The following is a 23,060-nucleotide window of genomic DNA, read 5'->3' on the forward strand; positions in this document are numbered from 1 at the left end:
CACTCGAGCTAAAGCTTCCTCTTAACGCCTGCTTCAGCTCCGCCGCGGGTCGGGCCCATATTGCACTATCGTCGGGATCGCCCACGCATGGGGAGTGCTTAACGCCTGCTTCAGCTCCACCATGGGTCGTGCCGGAATTGCACTACGGTATCGGCCCACGCATAGGGAGTCCTTAACGCCTGCTTCAGCTCCACCGCGAATCGGGCCGGCATTGCACAATCTTCGGGATAGGCGCACGTACTGGGAGTTTTTTGCTTATCACGCCAATGACACGAAAACTACCTCGGATGGTAGAAGTATACAGCTTCGCTGTAAAACTTGCTTCTCACACTTTATAGTAACACAAAGCGCCACACTATGTGGCTACCGGTGCTGCGGTCACTGATTGCTTCTCTGGTGTTCTAGTATTCCTTAACTGCAGTATGTATCGACCCTTTTCGCAACGATCCCATGGGAGCTGCCATGTTTGATCAGGTGGTGACGCGTCCATTCCTTGCCTCAACTGCCTCCGTTGCCTCCGCGTTTAGAATGGGTGCGTATGACGCCGATGCGTCTTAGCAAACCTCTGTTTAGGGAGATATCATCGACAGTGACTGGGCGGACGACACGAAGCTTTGGCCACAGCTTCAACGAACATAGAAAAACACTTTAGAAACTAATTAGGCTATGCCCAAGCAGCCTGAGCAGCGTATGTGGTGCCTGTTTTGTAAGCGAGGCTAAATATTGCCATGACCTCGACACAGCTGACAGCCACTCGGTGTCATTCGGTGCCACATGCTAGGCATGTTGGGTGGCTCCCAGAAGAAGAAAACGACGAAGGTGCCAGAACCGCGATATATAAACAGATCTACAGCGTCAACCGAAGTCTTTCGTGGCTTTGTCTGTGACAAATTGGTGGAGGTGCTGGGTACGCGTTTATGTACTCTGACCCCCAGGAACTGGAACGGCTTCAAAGACTGCCTCCGGAATACGGCCTGCAAGATCTGCCGAGGATGTCCACCACAACCGCAAGCCAGACACAGGAGACATATGGTACGGGACAGCCTCCTGCGTCGCTGGTTCTCCACACCCCACGCTGGCCACGGCCATTCCATGGTGAGCCTTTTGAGTACGTGGAAGACTGGCTCGACGACTTCGATCGTGTACCTCACGTCAATTATTGGGACGAGCAGAAAAAGTTAAGGAACGTGTACTTCGCCCTAGAGGACTCTGCCCGAACATGGTTCGCAAACCACGAGCCATCCATCATCACCTGGCAAGAATTTCAACGGCAGATGCGCGATACCTACAGCAGCCCCGTAAGAAAACAGCGAGCAGAGCAAGCCCTTCAGAATAGGGTTAAAGACCGAACGAAAGCGTAGCCATATTCGTAGAGGACATATCATGGCTTTTCAAGCGTGCTGGCCCTGGGATGACAGAGGCGAAGAAAGTACGCCTGCTGATGCGTGCAGTGAAAGAAAAGCTGTTTGCTGGACTGATGCGAAGGCCTCCAGATAGAGTAGCTGAGTTCGTCAGTGAGGCGACAACAATAGAGCGAGCCCTTCAGCAACTCTCCTTGGTCTACGATCGCCAAATCAGCCTGGGATCAGCATCTTCTCTCTCGTTGCCCGATGACACCGATGCGCTTCGAGAGCTTGTACGTAGTGTATTGCGTGAGGAGCTCGATCGACTATAGGGAGAGCGATTTCAACCGACCGTAACATCCCTGACAGATATCGTCCGCGAAGAAGTCCACCAGGCGGCACAGCCATTCGCGCAAACTAGGCCAGAAGCCACCCCCGTACTGACTTATGCGAAGTAGTGAGACTACCTGCGCAACCCGGGAACCATCGTATCCCGCCTTCTTCTGAAGAACCGCTGTGCCACCTCAGGGGCCAAGCTTCACGTACAAATATGTGCGGGTCCACGAGTCCCCGAACCAATACGCGAAAGTCAGACGTGTGGCGCACACCTGACTATCAGCCACTCTGTTTCCACTGTGGTGAAGCGGGCCATTTGTACCGTGTCTGCTACTACGGAAGAATAGGACTCCAGGGCTGTCACCTTGGCACTCGTCACCCACGTGAGGGAGAGCGCCCGAAAGAAAGCCAGCACTATCTGGCAAGTCGACCTTCGTCGCCGTACGCGCAATTCCCACCGGTTGAAGAGTCTCTGCCAACGACCCGATCTCCGTCTCCACAGAGACGCCAGCCACGATCACCACCTCCTCGACGATCGGCGTCACCTAGCCGCTACACTGCATTCTCTGCTTCCGTGGGAAACCGGCCCATGAGCTCAAGTCGGGGAAACTAAGAACAGCGACCTCCGGGGGTGGGGCCGCTGTCCAACGCACATCGAAGGATCCTCCGCTGCGACACCCCGACGACGGCGTCGACGACGACGGCGATAGCGACGAGGACAACGACAACTGCGTACCTTCGACACCTTCCTTCGAAAACCGTGAACCTGTTTCAGCCGACATACTCGTTTCTGTAGACCACCACCCGGTAACAGCTCTTGTCGATACTGGTGCCGATTATTCTGTCATGAGCGGAAAACTGGTTACTGCACTTCGCAGTAACCAGTTAGGTGGCCAGTTAGGTGGCCACGACCTAAGCTCCGTACAGCCGGCGGTCATGTTCGCACGCCGTTCGGCAAATGCACTGCGAGGGTACAAATTTGTGAGGTCACATTTGTCGGTTCATTTATTATACTGGCAGAGTGCTCTAGGCAGGTCATACTCGGCATGGACTTTCTTCGGGAGTACCGCGCAATCATAAACCTTCGCGAGTTGCTTGTCACTTTTTCCAGCGAACGCGCAACTCATTCAGACGACTGCCATCCACAGTCCACGGTGTTACGCGTTTTGGCTTACTGTGCTACTTTACCACCCCGGAGTACTGCGTTGATCTCCGTAGAAACAGATGATGATCCTCCCCATGTCGGGATCGCTGAAGGCAATCTGTCAGTCTTGTTGGCTCGAGAGGTTTGCGTAGCACGCGGCATCTTGCAGCTGTCGTCACGGAGTGCTCAGATTTCAGCGACCAATTTCAGTCTTGAACATTAGCACTTCGCGCCACGAACTGCTATCGCCTTTTGGAGCCAGTCAGTTACTTTCCCGCTTGTTTAACTGTAGGACACAATGATGGAGATCCTAACTGTCAGGTACTAGCCAACAGCAATATTTATGTGAATTCCAGATTATGAGGTGAACAACAGGCCAGCATTCCAAGCCTTTTACAGTCTTTTGCGGACTGTTTCTCTTCAACATCGAAGGTCAATCAAACGCCTATTGCGAAACACAGAATTATTACAAATCCCAATGGAAGACCCGTGCGACAACGTGCCTACCCTGTTTCTCGTAAAGAGCAACACGCCATCCGAAATGAAGTCCAACAAATGCTTACCGACGATATCATACAGCCTTCCACCGGTCCATGGGCGTCACCTGTGGTTCTGGTGAAAAAGAAAGACGGCAGACTGCGTTTTTGCGCTGACTATCCCAAGCTTAACAACGTTACGAAGGACGTCAATCCCCTTCCCCGCATCGACGACTCTTTGGACCGCTTTCGACATGCTCGATGCTTCTCATCGATGGACCTTGGCAGCGGCTAGTGGCAAAGAGAGGTTGATGAGCGTGACCGTGAAACAACAGCATCTAATATGCCTGACGGACTTTACGAATTCAAGGCCCTTTTCGCATTGTGCTCCGCACCTGCTACATTTCGGCGCATGATGGCCACGGTTCTATCAGGTCTCAAGTGGGAGGCATGCCTTGTCTATTTAGATGATATCATTGTGTTTTCAGAAACTTTTGAGCAGCGCCTCTAGCGCTTACAAGCAGTTCTTGACGCAATTCACACTGCTGGCCTGTCTTTAAAGCCTGAAAAATGCCGTTTCGGATATGACGAACTCAAATTTTTAGGCCATGTCGTCAGCTACGAGGTCATTCGACCAGATCCCGACAAAACCATTGCTGTTGCTTCGTTTCCAACACCTTCAAACAAACATGAACTCCGCCGTTTTCTAGGGCATTGCGCATATTATCGACGCTTCGTGGCAAACGTTTCCCGGGTAGCCGAACTCTTGCAACGGCTGACTGAGGATAATGTTCCGTTTGTCTGGGAGCAGGACCAACAAGAGGCCTTCTGTGAACTCCAGAAACGTCTGCACCCACCTCCTGTTCTAGGACACTTTGACGGAGACAGTGACACCGAGTTGCACATGGATGCCAGCAACGTTGGCCTTGGTGCCGTCCTAGTACAGTGGCAAGATGGAGCCGAACACGTCATTGCGTACGCAAGCCGCACTTTGTCTCTCGCTGAAAGGAACTATTCCACCACGGAGAACGAATGCTTGGCCATTGTGTGGGCAATTGCCAAGTTCCGACCATATTTGTACGGCCGATCGTTTCGAGGTGTGACAGATCACCATTCATTGTGCTGGCTCGCCAATCTGAAGGATCTATCTGGCCGTCTTGCACGCTGGAGTCTTCGCTTGCAAGAATACGATATGACTATAGTGTTCAAGTCCGGGCGTAAACACACCGACGCCGACTCCCTGTCACATGCTCCACTTCAACCATCGCCATGCGACTTTGATGAAGAGGATGCATTTCTGTCAATTATCTCAGTATCAGACATCAGCAAGCAATAGCGCTATGATTCAGAGCTCCGGCCTCTCAACGACTACTTTGAGAACCATCTACCAGAGCCGCCTCGTCTGTTCATCCGCAAGTTATCCTCGTTTTTTCTCCGCGGTGGCGCTCTCTACAAATTGGGTTTTCACTCGACCGCAACCGCCTGCCTCCTTGTAGTGCCTTCTTCACTACGTGACGACATCCTGCGGGCTTCTCACGACGAGCCATCTTCGGGCCACCTGGGATTCACACGGACGTTTTCACGCATACGCCAAAAGTACTTCTGGCCTAACCTTCGCCTTGACGTAAAGCAATACGTAAAGACATGCCGCGACTGCCAAAGACGCAAGACACCTCCCATGCGTCCCGCTGGACTTCTCCATCCCGTGGATCCTCCGCGAATCCCTTTTCTGCAGGTTGGCATAGATTTGCTTGGACCATTCCCCACGTAGAGTGCTGGTAACCGTTGGATTGCTGTTGCCACAGACTACCTTACATGTTACATTGAAACCCGAGCTGTCCCACGAGGCACTGCTAATGATATTGCGGCCTTCTTTGTGCATGGTATCGTACTCCGCCACGGTGCTCCAAGAGTAGTTATAACCGACCGGGGCACAGCATTTACAGCGCAGCTCACCGAAGATATCATGCTTCTCAGTGGTACCATTCACCGCAAAGCCGCTGCTTACCATCCCCAAACGAATGGGCTTACAGAAAGGCTAAACAAAGTGATCGCTGATATAATTTCTATGTATGTTGACGCCGACCACAAGAACTGGGACGACGTTCTCCCATATGTTACGTTCGCATATAATACTGCCGTTCAAGAAACTACTGGCTTCACCCCTGTTCACTAGGTGCACGGCCGGGAAGCTGTCACACCGTTGCACGCAATGCTCTTACCCATCTACTGTTCTAATGTTGTCACTGATGCTGCCGAATTCACTCGATGCGCCGAAGAGGCGCGCCAGCTCGCATGAATACGTATCTGCTACCAACAACACAACGGCGCCGACCGATACAATCTTCGTCACCACGACGTCACATATAAACCCGGTGACAAAGTATGGGTGTGGACACCGATCCGCCAGCGTGGTCGGTCGGAGAAATTATTGCGCCGCTACTTTGGACCTTAAAGGGCCGTTCAACGACTCGGCGACGTCACATACGAAGTGATTTCTGAAGGGGAAGGCACCGCTCGCCGTCCCCGATGCCCATGCCTGTCCGATGTCATTCACGTCTCTAGATTGAAGTTATACCACTCCCGCTAAAGGCAAAGTTCCACACCTCTCTCACCATCTACGTCTCTCTTAACAGCATCCCCGTGGGAATCTACAGTGCATCAATGTTCCGCATCGAGACGATGCTTCTAGGCAGGGGGGTAATGCCACGTCCTCGACACAGCTTACAGCCACTCGGTGCGATTCGGTGCCACATGCTAGGCATGTTGGGTGGCTCCCACAAGAAAAAAACGACGAAGGTGTCAGGACAGCGATATATAAACAGATCTATAGCGTCGACCAAGTCTTTTGTGGTTTTGTCTGTGACAATATGTATTCCAAGCGCCAAACTTACTGTTCATCAATTCAATCAGGATTAATGTGTTTTGCTGTTCGTTCTTTATTTGGGAAATATTGTGAAGCAGCGGCTTGTCACATTTCTCACGCAGTAAGTTTCCTTGGTGCGGTCGCTTTCAGATTATTTCTACCTAATCACTCGCTGGTGTTCTGGGCTCCGATAGATTTGTTCTTGCCACGCAAGGCTTCAAAGGTAGCCGTTTTGTACATTGTAATGCGTTGTTGCAAAGATGTATTATGGATAGTAATTCGCTTGCTCTTGTGGCCCGTCACGAACTGCTCAATTTTGACCATTTCTGCGCTATTGGTGTAGTCCGTCATTTATTGGACGTATACGATCCGCATATATTCTAGTTTAGCGCCTATTGGGCACGTTAGTGATATAGTGGGCGTAAGCTTCCGTACCATTTGGGGTAGATGTATGTAAATAGTGCGCGAAACATACTACGACAGGAAGCGGCGCTACTCCCTTTGTCATTGTTTGACGAGCGGCACTCACTCTTGTCGACGCTCCCGGGCTGAAGCACTTTCTTTGAAGGTTAGCAGTACAACGCTTGTGGATGAGTACATTTCTGTATCCTCGAAGAAAGCCGTTCATCACCAAGTGTCGGTAACACCTATGGGCAGTTGTAGTAACGGTACGAGAACTTTGCTACACAGATTCATTCCGTTCCTTAAAGTGGAAGTCACTATTTTTGCAGCCGGCTACTGCACACGTCTTCAATCGACATGATTAAATCCGGCATGACTGGAGCACAGTGTGTTAGCGAAAACACCGTTGGATTTCCTACAGCTGATCGCACAGAAGCAAGGTGGAAGCGCTAATGGTTTCTTAATCATGCGCTGTCACTGAGGCGACGTGCGGCGCGCCGCTAAAAGCGCCCTCTCGTTTCTCGAGAAAAAACTGCCCTACGAGAAGGCTCAATACAGCACGGGGCAATATACAGACACGTTCAAATCGATGCTTTGATCCTGTCATTTGACATGTTTCTGTTTACGGGATAACGGCAGACCGAAAAAAGACAGATGGACGTGGCGATCTGGAAGGAAATTAACAGCATTGATTTTTAATTGAATGGGGAAGCATGCGACCAAGCTCATTACATTTACATTTTTCTTGCACCTGTGCTCGGCCCTTAGAGCCCACGATCGGTTTTAACAGATTAGTGACTGCTATAAAATTGTATTTTCCGATTGTTTATTTTTTGTTTTCCGTGTTATTGAGTTCATAAAAATATCCAGCCGTGTTTCACATCTGTCAACTGTTCTTTCTTGATTATCGCTAAAATGCATGAGCTCGGGCAGAGTTATTGCCTCTTCATGCACCTCTAGACAGATATTGCAGCATGCTAATAAAATATGCTGCACGGTTCCAACGCTACTCCATCCACAACACATGTTTAGACATCAGTGGCAAATTTACGTTAATACTGTGACAACCTGATCCGGCTTCGTCCAGTAGATGACTACCACTCAGATTATTGTAAAGCTTAGCAGTATTCTTTGCTGATTGATATACTTCCATTCAAATACGGCACAAAGTTAGGTGAGGTAATGAAATTGGGAAATTTGCGGAAGCAATACTGATTCACCTAGTGCATGGTCGTGGTAACTGGAGATCGCTGGGAGTGGCTTTTGTCATGCCGAAGGCATAAGAGGTGATGGCGGCGGCGGCAGCGGTGCCGGCTGCTGCTGCTGCAGCAGCAGATGATGATGATAATGTTTTTCCATCGTTAGCGTGTTCTTCATCGTTACATTATGATTAACCATCTTTTTTCCGCTCGCCATGCGTATTATTTAGTGTTCGGTGTACAGTTCTGTTTCCTCAGCCCCACTGGGGCGCCATCTTGTAACAATAACAAGTATAAAAGACAACTATAATTAGAACGGTAACTGCACGCAGGGATTATCTTGTACCCAATACCCTTATATTTCAATAGTTGTTAGAAAAATGGAAACACAAACGTTTCGAAGACGTCGCGGTTGAATAAAGTGTTATAATCTACCGTTACCAGCGCCTCTGTTGTCGCAAAAATATTCGATGTTTTGCTATTCCGTGAACTGTTGTGCCTGTTGAGAAATGCAAATTTGTAGATGCTGGAACGTACCTTAGGTGACACACGCATGATACGCCTGTTTCATCCATTTATGCTGAACATTTTTTACAGCTGAATACGATGAGACTGATGGTAAGTACTTTCTGCGTCTTGTAAACTCAGAATGCTGAACCAGCTGTACTGTATCGAGCACACAAAAATTTTGAATAGGACGTGTTACATTTTGAGCGCCTGTATAATTGCATAGGAAAAAGAAAGATTGCACTCTACGCATCCACTGCGCTGAAGTAAATTGGTTTCAATAGAACAGAACAAAACATTTAAACTATATGCAATGTTTTAAGTAGACTACTTCGTCCGACCATCCGTCTGTCTTAAGAAACGTTGTTGAATATCACTACATTTAGGACAAACTAAACGGATCAGTAAAGGAGACTCTAACTGAGCAAAAATAAATGGCACATTTCAGTAGGTGGCGGCCGTTAAGTCATGTAAGGCCTTAACAATTTTGTTTTCTACACGGATATGAAAGACGCCAGTAACCTGTTAGAAGGATATCTGGAAAATAATGTTAACGATGGCGTCGTTAAGCGTAAATATGGGCTGGAAGAAACGGAATGGACCGTACAGGCGCTCACATCAAAGCTTGCGCTTGCACTCCACCATTTTTGAAACGCATCCAGTTCAAACAAATCCAGTAACAGACTGGCGAGAGAAATTATCGCGGCCGGCCAGGTATGCGCACAATCTGCCACTTGTGTCAGTGTCTCGACAGTTACCTCGACAGATAAAGGGATCAGTTACCTCCTCGGGCGGCTGCATTTTGTACAATTTTCGCGTGTGATTATGCGTGATTTCTGTGTCCACCTTTCGACTGCGCATGTGCGCCCCTCCGCTCCCTGGAAAACCTTTTATTAACCCTCATTTGTAATTGAGCGTCTGTCCTGTATACTCCGTTTCATCCCGGCCGTATTTACGCTCAACGGCACTACGGAGTGCACCAACTAGTTCAGCAGTATACGCTTCTTTATGTTGACGGTGAAACAACTTTACGTGGGCTACTGACTCGCATGTCACATTCGCCAGTTCCTGATTTTCTATAGATTGAGTCTGCAGAACCACCACACCTGTTTTCTGACAGATATGGATTTGTGCCTTTTGTTTCCCATTTCTTTTAAAGATATTTAAAGTAACTGTAAAATTTTGTAAATCTTACGCTGCGTAAAACGACGATGGCATTGTTTATTATCCTAATTCCAACATATTTCATTCGGATCGTCTTAGTGGCTGTTGAGAATGAGAGTTGCCGCGTTTCACATATGTTTAAGTAAGATAATACCGAGGAACAGAAAGCAGCCTCTATGAAACTTCTTCTGTCACCTTGCAGACACGGCGTCGGCGACATACGGCAAAGATTTACGAACGCCGCGAACAAGTAAGTTAATCTTTATTTGTGACGTTTTATTGTTACCGGCCTAAACCGCAAATGGGAAAGCATTTTTTTTCCTCGGATGCTCAGGAGACTCCTTCGAGAGAACCGCAATTTCCTCTAAATGAATAAAGCAGGAGGACCGCAAAGTGTTTAGAATTATGACGTGTCAAGCTTATAGCCGTAATTCGGCTATTCAGAAGTGCTTCAGAAAATTCATTCAGAAAAGTTGGCTCTTCATATGAAGACATACCCGCCCTGGTTGCTTAGTGGCCATGGTGTTAGGCTGGTAAGCAGGAGGTCGCGGTATAGAATCCCAGCCACGGCGACCGCATTGCGACGGGGCCGAAATGCGAAAACACACGTGTACTTAGGTACCCAGGTGGTCGAAATTTGCGGAGACCCCCACTACGGCGTGCCTCATAAACAGACCGTGGTTTCCCCACTTTAAAACTCATAATTTAATTCTTTAATACGAAGGCATGAATATATATTGCTTTCCTACGGTGGCTTCAGGACAGGCGTCATATAGAGCATGTCCTTAAAGTTAAGATTCATTTGTTATTATGGCGCTATGTTCAAGTTTAGTTTTTTTTTTTTTACCGTACCAGTGTGAACAATTTGTATATGAGCTCTCGCTTTATTTAGTTGAAATTTAGCCTTTTGCATTAAAACTTCGAAGCGCTGGCAGGCAAGGCTCTCGCGTTCATATGCGTCATTAAAACCACACGTAACATAACTAACACTCATATAGAAAAAAAATAATGAAAGGAAACTGTTTAGCACAGTTGACAAAAAAGCTGCTTGGAACTCACAGCTTCTTATTACAAAGGGCACGAAGAAAATAGGCATATCATAGATTGCAGTTAGGATGTTCCAGAGAATTAACCTCCACATTGTAATCGAAGGGCATTTTAATCGAAGGGCAAAACGAAGGGCATTTTAAGTGTCCTCACGCTTGATTGTTTTCATACCAAAAAAAATAAAGCTGCACGTTGAAAAGATACGCCTCAGTCCCTTCTTTTTCTAAACGAAAGGAAAAAGTACGCGAAATTAAGCGCAAGGTTCATTTTTCCGCTATGCATTTGTAGCTTTTGCTTTTTGGCAAGAAACTCAACACATCTTCATGACAGTGAAACGTCAAGCTCGTGGCTATGCATTTTAATAACTATACCATATATCGTGTGCCTTGATTTGGTGTTAACAGGATTAAAAAACCTTTCGCATACCGCACAGATCTAGTTTTTAAGATTTAATATTCAAAGAGCCAAACAATACATATACCGTAAACTAAATGCATACATTACTAATAAAGGAAGTTTTCGGAAACAAACTTTGAAATAAATACTTTTATGCGCATATTAAAATACCCGAATAAAGCCACTTATTTCCCTAGGCACATTCCTTTGGAATAAATTTTGAAACTAACATAATTTTAAGATAAATGCAGCTACACTTGCAGTAAAGGTTCTCTGTTGTTCCACTTACATTTCTTTTCCGAAACGTTTGTTTAGGCACTGAAGCCTGAATATATTCTGGAGCACTAAGGCAGAGCCGCGCAAACATTTCGAATATTTGTCTCGAAATTGGTGTCATCGTTAGAATTCGTTCTAAAGGCATATGCTTGTCGAAGCCACCGCCTACAATTCTTAAATTGCAACATGTTTCGTAAAGTAAGTAGTGTAAAAGGTAATTAAAACGCGCTTGCTAATTAGTCAAATTTTTATTTTTATCTCTTGAGCAACAAAAAATACCAGCCTGGAAGAGCAATTGCGCTAAAGAAATAGCACTGTGTTGCATGCCATGGGGACTTCTAAAAATTCTGATAAAACAAAGAAGAAGTTACAATTTTCTTTCGACGCGAACAGAGCCTAAATACCGCTTTTGAATTTTACAGAGTTGTGTTTTATGAAATTGAATGTTGTCTAGTACACAACGCCTCGAGTAGGCGCGGCGCGAAGAATAGGTTGACAAATGTAGAAAGAGGTATTTTGGATGCACTCTGTAATATTCATCTAAACAAAAACCTCCACAAAGGTGCGGTTGAGTGCACGGGTAAATTCATGAATGGAGGGCTTCGCGCTGTAATGTTTCTTGGGGAGTCGGCACACCTAGTAGCATGGGTCGCCATACTCACTGCCGATCCACACTAAGTTCACATTATTGAGGTAGAACGTCGGTGAGTATTAGTGGGAGTGAGTGGACGTGAGCGTAAAGAATGCGAGTGCCGTCGAGGTTTAGTCGACTTGACTCTGCACTTGAGTGAGGGGCGCTTCCCGTGAGTATGAACGCAACACAGTGACGTTAAGTTTACACCTGTGCGAAACTTGATTTGTTTTAGTCCTGTTATTGGGCGTGACTATATATGTGATTGTGTTAGAGTTTTGTGACTACCTCCAAATCTTTCGAAAAGAATGCCCTTAAGGTCATAATAAGGTGCTTTAACCATGTTTTGGCAATAATGATGTTCAAGTTCGTCTTACTTGTAGCAATGTATGACACCTCGCCTAACAGCCCCTCTGCCAAAAACATGTCCGCTATGTCTATAGTCGTTTTCTATAAACATTCTGTGTAGCCTAACGAAAGCACCTGTGCATGAGTAAATAAAAAAGAACGCTGAATAAAAAATAAGGTTTAGGTGGATAACGCAAAAGTGAAAACCGTAAACAAGCAGAAAATGCATAACACATTTCCTGACAATTTGATGTAATAAATATTTATTTCTGCTTTTATGTCTACGTCTCGGGGGAATCCGATTTCTAGACACGCTCAGCACACTCTTATCTCGGAAATCCCTTGGTGTCACAGAGCGCGTTAAAAACTCGCCCAGGTCGTGCTACCAGATCTCCCTCTACGTAAAGCTGGGAGAAATTTAGAGCAGGTTTCGCTGCAATTAGGGCTGAACAGGAGCACGCGGGTGCTACCATGGACCATGCCTGTCAGCCTATATTACTGCACCAGCCAGTACAAGACAACCGGAAACGACGCTGTTTGGCCCGCAATGTATCACTCTCGGGCACTGCTCATAGATCGTACAGTTCGAAGGCTTACTAGTAAGAATAGCTCTTCAAAATAGTAAGCATAAACTGAGTTCAGAACCAGTTCAATTTCGCTTGCGATGTGCGCACGAGTAAGGGTTCTATAGATTTCAACAATTATTCTAAAGGTGTTCTTATTGTGCCTAAGCATCTCTTGACTACTACTGCCAAACTTAACGCAACAGTGCATTACCGGGCACTATCGTTGCAACTACAGAATAGGTATACTCTGCTCTGCCTAGCTGAAGTTAAAGGATTATTTTCGGTGAGGGCCTTCACGCCGCGTAAGCTAAATGCGTGTAATTAGGAGAAAGCGATAGAGCTGTGGAATTCGGCACGTGAATTCCGCGCCATCAGCAACCGGACATTGAGTCTTCTGACGATGTCTTCGATATTACATAGGTAAGTTGTAAATGACAATGCAAATGCATTTTTTTTTTCACTCAGCAGTAGAAACTGCCGTGTAGGTGGGAGGGGACTGCACCGTCAAATCGACTCAAGCCTTAAATGCGTGTTGTTTGTAGTACGGCTTGAGCTGCGGCATGGCTCTGGTTAGCCCGCAGTTCCGGCAGTAACGTGTGAAGCTAAGCTGATTACGCAGAAAAGTTACCATTCAATGAAAGAAAAGGACGAAGGTGCACGTAATAATAAGATATATTTACGTCAGCCTCAACCCCAATATTCGCAGGTGAGTTCAAATGAGCCCTTCGTGGTTTTTTGAGATCTGCAGAAGTAACAAGTGACTATGGCGTGATGCGGCTCAACACGAGGTCGCAACCTCAGTCCAGGCATAGAGGTCACATTTCTGTGCTGGCGAAATATATAGAAAGAGCTCCAGGTTGCACAACCCCGTGTGCTCAAAGTTATTCCGTAGAACTTGTGGCACCCACACCATCTAGACTCTTATAAGAAAATCACCATCCACTATAGATCGCAACGTAGAACATTCTCACAGTCTCATAAAAAGCTAAACAAAGGTCAAGAGTTCATTCTCGGAGCAGTCCAAACCGACACCGTTCCCCACCAATGTACACTCTACCACTTTATCCCCATCTTGCACTTTTGACTTTACCACTTCTGCAAAGCACAGGGCGCCCTTTAGCACATGGTAAGTGGCTGTACAGAATCACCCTTATACACCCAATACACACCAGAAACCTGAGCTTTGGGAGAGAGCCCTAGCCAGCTTCACTATCACAGAGCAGTGTTAGCTGGTAGTGAGGGCCTTCTACGCTGCGACAGCGTACTGATTCCTGCAAAGGGGGAGACCACCCCGAAGACAACGTTTCAACAGTCCCTGAATAGCGATGTTTGTTCGCTCTCTCTGTCTCACTCTCCACGGTATCCATGAGAAACATATTGTGGTTTTGGCAACCAAAATCGGGTGATTTAACTCTTTGCGCTGCAGCAAGCAACCGTAACTCGATATACATGTCTTATACATGTAATGTTTATTTACTTGGAGTTCAGAACGGCACATGCGACTGTTCGAAACACAACACCGAGTCCAAGCATCATCCCACTCGATTGGCGCTCCGCCAATCAAGCGGGATAATGATGGGCAACCATTCGCTGTCTTCGCTACAATTATTCCCTACGCGGTGGAAAAATGTTAATTGCCTATTATAAAGCCTGACTATTCGACTATAAAATCTTGCAACAGAAATTTTATCGAAAGAGATCACGCAGATTAGTTGTGCCGGCCGATAGCACGAATAGCATCTATTTGTTATTCTTTCCCACGTTCCTTCGCAACTAATTCCTTCCCAACAATTATATGTGGAAATTCATATAAATGATAAACTCTAATAATAAATTTTCTTCCAATAATAATTATTTCAGAAAAGGAAGGTTGGCCATATCGCATAGAACTATCGTGCAAAACAAAGCGTGTAAGCGTATTCGGGAAAGATCTCTTAGGTACCCAGATTTAAAAAAAATCACCTGCAGCAAATAGCGTATTTCTGTCCTTGAGGTGAATTATTCTAAGAGGCATACATTACTAGCACGAGAAATCGAAACACATATTCAGATAGTTATTATAGCTCACTAACTAAACTCTTAATTACTTGCTTTAGGTGTATGTCGCAATTTGCGCACTGTAGACGGTAGGTTTGCAAGATGCATCCGCTAAAAAGGAATCTCCATGATGACACACCAGTTTCGAAATATTTCCCGAAATGTGGCACAGAATACGTGGATGTGGCAGCTAATTGTCGACTTCAATTATTGAACGAGTGTTTTGTTAAAAAAGTAAGTGGAACAGCATATTGTTTACGACGAGTATGAAGGCGCGTTTCTTCAAACTGGCGTCATTCGCGAAATTTGTTAATTGCAATATGTGCGGTAAAGTAATTATTCACAAGTTTACCCATTGAAATTGTTCTTTATTTGATACGTGTTTAGTTTTTTCATGCAAGCAATCTCCACCCATCTCTATCATCTAGCTCGATGACTAGGGTTATATTATCTGCATTGGGTGGTTCTTAAAATTTCTATAAAATCTAAAAAATCTCCCCTGTATGCTAAATGTAACGTGACTAAGACAGACGAGCAGCAACGCGGCCTTATATAAGGAGAAATGCGCAGTGATTGGCATTGCAAGCATTATATAGCCGTCCGTCACATCTTCACTTCTTTAGGAAAAGAATGACAGACAAAGAAGCAAAACAACAGGGAAAGAAAAGCACACTTTTTTATCTGCAAACAAGGCCATGCACACTTTTCTTGCGTCCTGGTAACGGATAACGATGTGGCTGTCAGCGTATGCGCTATCTTCTGAGAAGGTTGGCTTGAACTGCGTCCCTAGGAGGGCAACTTGACGCAGAGTGTCTTGGGACGCATGTAGAGGCGCCGCGGCTTCTATGGTCTTCAGAGGTTCTCTCACGTAGCCTAACTGCTTTCCATTGTGTGTAGCAAGCACGTGTGATCACGTTTGCTCTGCCAGACCAACAACTGTGGCCGGAGTCCACGTTCTCCTGTGTGTGCCATTCATGGATACTTGGTTTCAGCTATGAATGTCCGGTAGACTTAGGGTCGTTCTGTTGTGGTAGCGACGCTCCTTGTGTCGTATTTCTTGCAGTCGCTGACGAACGGCACCTGTTGGGCTCAACTACGGCTCCAGTGGCTAGTTGAAGACCGGAAGTGGTCTTTTGCTGGGATGCACCATTAGTCTGAGTGGTCAATTGCAGCTATTTGTCTCTTGGTGGTTCCTCCATTCCAAATGGCCGCTGTAAAATTCAACATTGGAAAGTGGGCATTTGTTGAACAATTTGTAGCTTCCCGAATCACGCATTCTGTCAAGCCGTTTCTCCGCGAGCAGTACGGGCTACACCGAATGTGATTGATATTAAATTGATTTGGGAGAGATTGGAGGTAAACTGTCGAAAGGGGGGGGGGTGCATTATTGCTGCACAGCTTTGCTGGGATGCATACGAAGCGAATCTTTCGGCACTTGCACTGATTACAGCGGCAGCGGTAGTCTGATTCAGCTCTCAAGAACGACGAGTAACTATCTGTTACTCAGAAATATTCGTTTTTCCCTGGTTAAAAAGATCGACAGCGAAAAAAATGACATAGCAAATGCGGTAACTCGTCACTGAGCATGGGCAGCATTGCATGTTTCTTTTTGAACTTAACGTAACTAGTGCATAACTTCCCTACAGCTGTAATGTCAGCATTCATGCTTGGCCAGTTCGCTACCTGTGTGGCTCTCGCCTTCATTTTACCTTGGCGAAACCGTGAAGCAGGCCAAGAATTTCTCTTCGTTTGACTAGAATAATGACAAGATTGCTGCTTCTGAGAAGCTGGCGCTTCTATGAATTCCTACACTCTGTCCATGTCGAAGGCAAACCTTTCTGCCGTGAGGTGGCGGCCCACGTAGTGGACGCAGGACTGCATAAAGTGACACTTTTATTAACCTTCAGACCTTAGAGAACGAAAGGAACTCTTCTTGCTTGTTATACGGTGGGGATTGCTGCGAGCTTACTTCCAGGCAATATATAACGCCCTCAAGTTGTTTTAGGCCCTAGAAGATAGCTTCGAACCCCATTATCAAGTCCTCAGAGGCTTCGCCGTTGACTGCATCTACGAAGTCTATCAGGTCCAGTCACTCAGCCACGTGTCTGCTCAACGGCACTGGTACATCCTGAAGAACAGCAATGATCGTAGCTTCTGTGCTTTGCCCCTTGTTACAGGGAAGCAAGTTTATCTTTCCGGTTGCTTTTTCTGTGTGACCAAACGCAGTACGCAGCATACAGCAACTATTTTGGCCTGGCACTGCTGATACCTTTTGGAAGAGGTATTTTGTTGCGGCGCAGCAGTTCGATTGTGTCTATTTTACGCCTGATGATGACACAAGATATATTTTCTGTTGCAAAGCAGAGTTCGTCACTTATGATTTTGAACTTCAAACATTTGAAGAAAATGGTCTTCGTCAACGGTTATTTCTACTTACTATATCTGCCTTCTTTCTGGGTGCGCCTTCGAGCTTGACGTGTGACCCACACTCTCAAAATGTTTTCGGCCTCTATATTTCTTACAATAACTTTCTCTTATAGGACATCTTCTAGTTTCGGGCTACTGCAAGCAGCAACTCGGGCAGCTGGCGGACTATTTTTGCGGCATGCATGCTTCATTCAGATGCAAAAGACGCGCGGATTGCTGCTCCTATGCCAAAGAACTGCATTATACCCTGTTTCCTATCATGGCAAAGCTTAGCAGTTTTAGCATAGGACGTATTTACCGATATAAGTATCTGCTGCAGTTCCTTGTCTCTTATCAGAGGTAATATTCTACAGTGTAGGAGCCTCTCCTCATGTTTTCTAACTTGCTTTCTTTGCTAGAACAATGAGCTCTATCAGGTAATAACCTAATGGCTCGCCATCGCACTGGTTCCTAGAACCACACTGAAACTCGCTGAAAGTAAGAATTCGTCCCGGTTTGTAGTGCACCTCAAACCCCTGAATAAAAGCTGTCAAATACATAAGCTCCTGGTTTTCAAGCTCAAACACGTGGAAAGCTCGTCTAGCCTCTTTTCCAATGGCAATTAAGAATGTAATAGCCTGAAGATATTTAGCTTCAGCTTCGCCGCTGTGGCAAAAAAATCGAACTCTCTTTTCGAGATGTTCCATTTCTAAAAAATCTTCCATGTAGCGTCGAGAGGCTGCGGCTGAGGTAACAGTGTTGAACTCATCCTCGTGGCTTGTGGACGACCCGCTGCCTCGTTGCCATTCTAGACAGCACGTTGCCATTCTAGACAGGGACGATCGTCCCTCATTACTGGTAAAGCTTTGCTCCTCTGGAAAAACTTACTGCATGGCAGAAATCAGTTTCCGATCCCAGTTCTGACACCATCACAGTCAGGCGAGCAGCGGCGAAGAAATCGCGCTTTATTCCACAACACAGCAATATAAAAGGCGGTTCGCTATACGCGGCAGGTGCATGAGACACACTCAGTGATTGACTTCGCAAGCATGATATTCCGTTTTACTCCCTCCATTTTGCCCGCAAAACAGCGTACAACGGTAGCAGCAGCACTACTCAAAGGGTGTCACCGAGCAGCGGACGAGGCAGCAGAAAACCTGGCGGATATCCTGGTAGTGGACAGTACCCAGGTCGTACTCGATATCCTGGTAGCGGACATACCTCGGGTGGCGGACACCTACCAGGGGGCGGACGCGTGACAAGCGGTGGAAAATACCCTGGTAGAAGACCTGTGCCCGGTGGTGGACGCATTCCTGGTAGCGGTCGACATGTCCCTGGTAGTGCACACATGCCTGGTGGCAGACAGATTCCAGGAAGTGGATCCAGACCTGGTAGTGGTCACACTCCTGGTGGTGGACAGGTCCCCGGTGGGGGTCAAGTTCCTGGGGGCAGACAAGTACCTGGTGGTGGCTCTGGTCCTGGTGGCAGACATGTCCCAGGTGGCAGACCCGTTCCAGGCAGCGGACGTGTCCCTGGAGGTTCAAGGGTCCCAGGTGGAGGTCAGGTGCCTGGTGGTGGACATGGCCCGGGCAGCGGGAAAGTTCCTGGTGGAGGGCATGCGCCGGGTAGAAGGCACGTCCCTGGAGGACACGTGCCCGGAGGCAGACAGGTCCCAGGAAGTGGGCGAATACCTGGAGGTGGAAACGTCCCTGGCGGTATGCACATCTCTAACGAATTGGCTCGTGTGGTATTTAACAGGCTGAAGTGTTGCCTTCGTTCGAGAAATGTAAAAAGCTAGCTGCAGCTTAAGACACGCGAAAAACACAGTTAAACAAGAGAAGTCAAAGCAATGGTAAACCGCTTTATGGCGTTGAGTCCGCAAAATCCAAACACAGTGATGAAAGTGGCATCTCAGCATGGAAGTACAACCAGAGCGCGTGCCAGAAATCTCACAAAGTCAAGACATACTTGTGGATTAACGCTGCCCTGGCAAAGGTACAAGGTAACTAAAGAGTCCGTGTTTATCTCATCAAAAGTGTGGAAAGAAACACTTTGCCGGTTGTTTCTGTGTCCCGATCGGAATTCGGTACCGCGTAGACTGAACAGTTACGCTCGCAGACGCTGGAGAACGGCTTAGCCGTGCAGCTGTCAGAATGACGCCCCCCTCTCCGTAACACCGGGAAAGACGCCACAGGTAGTTACAAATCCACAATGAGTGTGGTGGAGGCCTGTGAGAGCCCGAGCCTACGAGCCCATCAAGCCCGCGCCTCTGCACTTTCGCGGTCGCAAAAAGTTGGAGCTGTCTTTTCGAGATGTTGCATTTGTAGAAAATCTTGCTCGTACGGTCGAGAGACTTTGGATGAGGTAGCAATGTTGAACATACACTCATGGTTTGTGGTCGATCCGCTGCCTTGTTGCCGTTCTAGACAGCCCGCAGTCAGGGACTGGGGGCCTCAGGGTCAATCGTTCCACATTACTGGTAAAACCTTGCTCCTCTATAAAAGCTTACTGCATGGCAAAAACAATTTTCCGATCCCAATTCTGACTCCGTGACAGTCAGGCGAGCAGCGGCGAATAAATCGCGCTTCGTTCTACAACACAGCCATATAAAAGGCGGTTCGCTATACGCAGCAGGTGCATGAGACATACTGAGTGATGGACTTCGCAAGCATGATATTCCGTTTTACTCGAAATAACGGCTGAGCCGTGCAGCCGTCAAATCGGTGCCATCCTCTCCGCTACACCGAGAGACGCCACAGGTCGTCAGGAAACCACAATGTGTGTGGGTGGAGGCCTCTGAGAGCCCGAATCTACGAGCCCATCAAGCCCACGCCTCCGCACCCCAGCAACCTTCCTCGAACCGTCCAGCTTACGTCTTGTCCGTTAGACACCAGGCCATCGGAGAAGCTTCAATGAGGCTGGGTGAAGGCCTTGTACGCTGGGGCCCTTTGGCCCCACGAGCGTAAATCTCCACAGCGCAGGCTACCTTCCGTCGAATCGCCTCTGCCGACGTGTGTCTCTCGCTCTCCTTTTCTTATTTTGTTCTCTAGTCACCCGTGGACTTCTGTTACTGATTATTCATTTTCTATCCTGTTTTTTTTTCCTTTGAGGTTTCTACCCGCTCGCGCCAAAGCCACAAGACAACTCGTCTGCGTCGTCTTGATCGCAAACAAAGCTCTCGCAGCACCGTGAACTCTCGTGTCCTTGATGATTCGTACATGGCAACTCTCAAGTCCTTGATCATATGTACATGGCAACATAGCGAACATCATTACAGAGCCCCCTTTTTCAGTCTTCGGCAGAAAAACGCAGTATATGCGCGCGTGATACGTTGAACATGATCAAATGTACATAACGTAAAGAGTCAATCATTGCTTTAACGCTCACGATTGTTCCGAGTCCTATCTCAACTAACAATACACACACTTCAGATATCTAGCGACACAGCACACTTCTTGACGTCACCATGTAAAGACAACTTAGGCGCGTAAAGCACACACACATTGTTGCTCAGCCAATATAACTGTCGCGCCTGAACGTTCCAACAACCACCTAACCATTATCAGCTGGCATCTGGAGCATATGCAGGTTTTTCTTAAACGCACTATCCGGTATGCAGTAATGGCTTTCGGGCATTCCCGTCAGTGTACAACATATGGTGCGCCTGACATCTTTGCGTCTGTTACTCTAGTGCAGGAAACTGCTGCCGCATTACTGCCAGATAGGTGAGCCATAGAATGAAATGATTTGCTAGTGGACCCCTCCGAAGGACCATGATGTTTAAAGAAAGTGTTGTCATTATCCAAGAGTTTCCTATTAAATAGATCTGATTATGGGTCACCTCTGGGCACAAGAACGTCCCCAACTTTGTTCATGCAGCTGTCAATTAATACAGTGCCATTCTCTGTGACTCTGCCTTTCCTTAATGGACTGCACAAGGGTAGCCGACATGTACAATCCCCATGTAACAACACAGGTAGTGTACCCTCGATAACTCGGTATCCTTTCTTTCAGCGAAGAAACTGCCCCTCCGAGCTCTTTTCGCTACTTCAGCATCAGTTTATCTATTTGTTTTTTGTATTATACACAATTTCAAGGCCTATTATGCTAAACACAAAGGAGCGGTGGAAATATGCAATATTTGCAGTACAGCGCAAGAATAGTAAATCAAACTTTACGGTACTTTGAACGGTGACATTGAAGTTAGTGCTGTCACAAAGTGAGACTGGAGGTGGGAAGGCGGTTTCATACAATGGCTGTTCTTGGCAAAAAGGAAGTTTCAGGAATGACGGCATTTATTGGTGTCACTTTGGGCTTGTCACCAATGCACAGACTCGGTAGTGTCGTAAAATAGTACATTTCACGTTCGCTCTCGCTGCTCAGTACGAGCACATGAGGGATTTAGTAGCACTCGACTTGAATCAGTTAATGCTCCATGTAGTAGGACATTTTGTTCTATGCAGGCTATCACGCCTTTCTATTGAGCCTTTCACATAATTTATACAACCGCCGTTCGCTCTACCCTCGGAACACTACGGTGGAACTTCGTTGTCTGTATTCACTTGCGCATGGTCCTTGTGTAATTCGCCTGCTAACCAGACACTCACGCCATCCACCGTCAACGCTTCCAAGCATCAACCCTGACTGTGCTTTTTCTAAAGCTATTGCATGTCACGCAAGCATTGTACCTGCAAGATTCCAGGTAATCGACATCCCCGCGACACCTCCATGGACATTGCCAGGACCACTAGTGAGGCTTCAGATACCCGGAATTAGGAAGAAATCTCACGTTTCCTCCATTGGCTTGAAGCAGCTCACCCTGTCCCATATATTTACTTTATATAGTGGGACTGTAGAAGTATATACCGATGGTTCGGTCACGCCATCTGCCACAACGGCCGCATTTGTCATCCCACAACTTGGAATTACTCAACGATTTCGATTAGATCACAAATCGACATCTACGGCAGCGGAACTTGCGGCAATACGGGAGGCTGTCCGTTTTATGAGAACGCAGACACCCCATAAATGGACAATATTGTGCGATGCCAAATCAGCGCTACAGGCGCTAAAATACTTTTTAAACAAAGGACCATACTATCTGCTCGTGCTGGAAATTGTCGAACTTTATCACAGTGCCGAGTTAAGTGGTCACGTGATCACCTTTCAATGGGTGCCTAGCCATTGTGGTGTTTTTGGTAATGAACTCGCTGACAGTGAGGCAAGATCGGCCTCCCCTTCCTCTGATGAAGTACGGATTGCCTACTCGCGACCTGACACCAACTCCATGATCAAGGCACTCATGCAGGACCTTACAAAGGTTTACAGAGCCCACTCTGATAACATTCACAGACGTCTACGTATTATTGACCCAGACGGTAAATTCTGTTTGCCCCCGAAGCTTACACGGCGCAAAACATCATTGCTACACAGGATTCGGCTCGGCGTTGCTTTCACCCGTCGCTACGCACACCTCATCGGCCAATCGAACAGCCCTGAGTGTACACTGCCAGATGCCCGAAACACTGCAACACGTACTGTGCGACTGCCCAGCATATATGCTGGAGCGAAGGACGTTAGACAGTTTCCTAGCCAGCGTTGGCAGACAACTACTGTCGGAGGAAGCTATTCTCGGCCCATGGCCTGACACTGCAATTTCAATGCGTGCCACAAAAGTATTGTTGAAGTTCCTGCAGGACACCAAGCTCGACGAGCGGCTCTAGCGAGGCAACTGTCTCATGTACATAAGCACTCACCACTTCTCTTATCATCATCATCCATCCCAATACTTTCACTCCCCTTCCCTCTTCCCCAGTACAGAGTAGCCGACTAGAGCGCACAAGCTCAGGTCGACCTCTCTGTCTTTCCTATCAATAAATTCTATTCATTCATTGTGTAATGAAATGTCATGCAACT

General features: G+C 47.1%; 1 protein-coding gene across 7 annotated transcripts in view; it reads left to right on the forward strand.

The window, feature by feature from the left end:
* Positions 1 to 23,060, forward strand: part of LOC135903072 (collagen alpha-1(III) chain-like) — a 442,036-nt gene that overhangs the window by 23,974 nt on the left and 395,002 nt on the right. For 6 of the 7 annotated variants that reach the window (XM_070532327.1, XM_065453972.2, XM_065453975.2 and 3 more), the window contains exons 4-6: positions 8,364 to 8,384; positions 9,640 to 9,687; positions 18,236 to 18,859. In XM_070532327.1, coding sequence (XP_070388428.1) covers positions 8,364 to 8,384; positions 9,640 to 9,687; positions 18,236 to 18,859 — 693 coding nt within the window. The remainder of the gene's footprint in view (positions 1 to 8,363; positions 8,385 to 9,639; positions 9,688 to 18,235; positions 18,860 to 23,060) is intronic. The other variant, XM_065453977.1, reaches the window with a different exon arrangement.

The sequence above is a fragment of the Dermacentor albipictus genome, chromosome 1, assembly GCF_038994185.2.
Source record: "Dermacentor albipictus isolate Rhodes 1998 colony chromosome 1, USDA_Dalb.pri_finalv2, whole genome shotgun sequence".
NCBI classification, from domain to species: Eukaryota; Metazoa; Arthropoda; class Arachnida; order Ixodida; family Ixodidae; genus Dermacentor; species Dermacentor albipictus.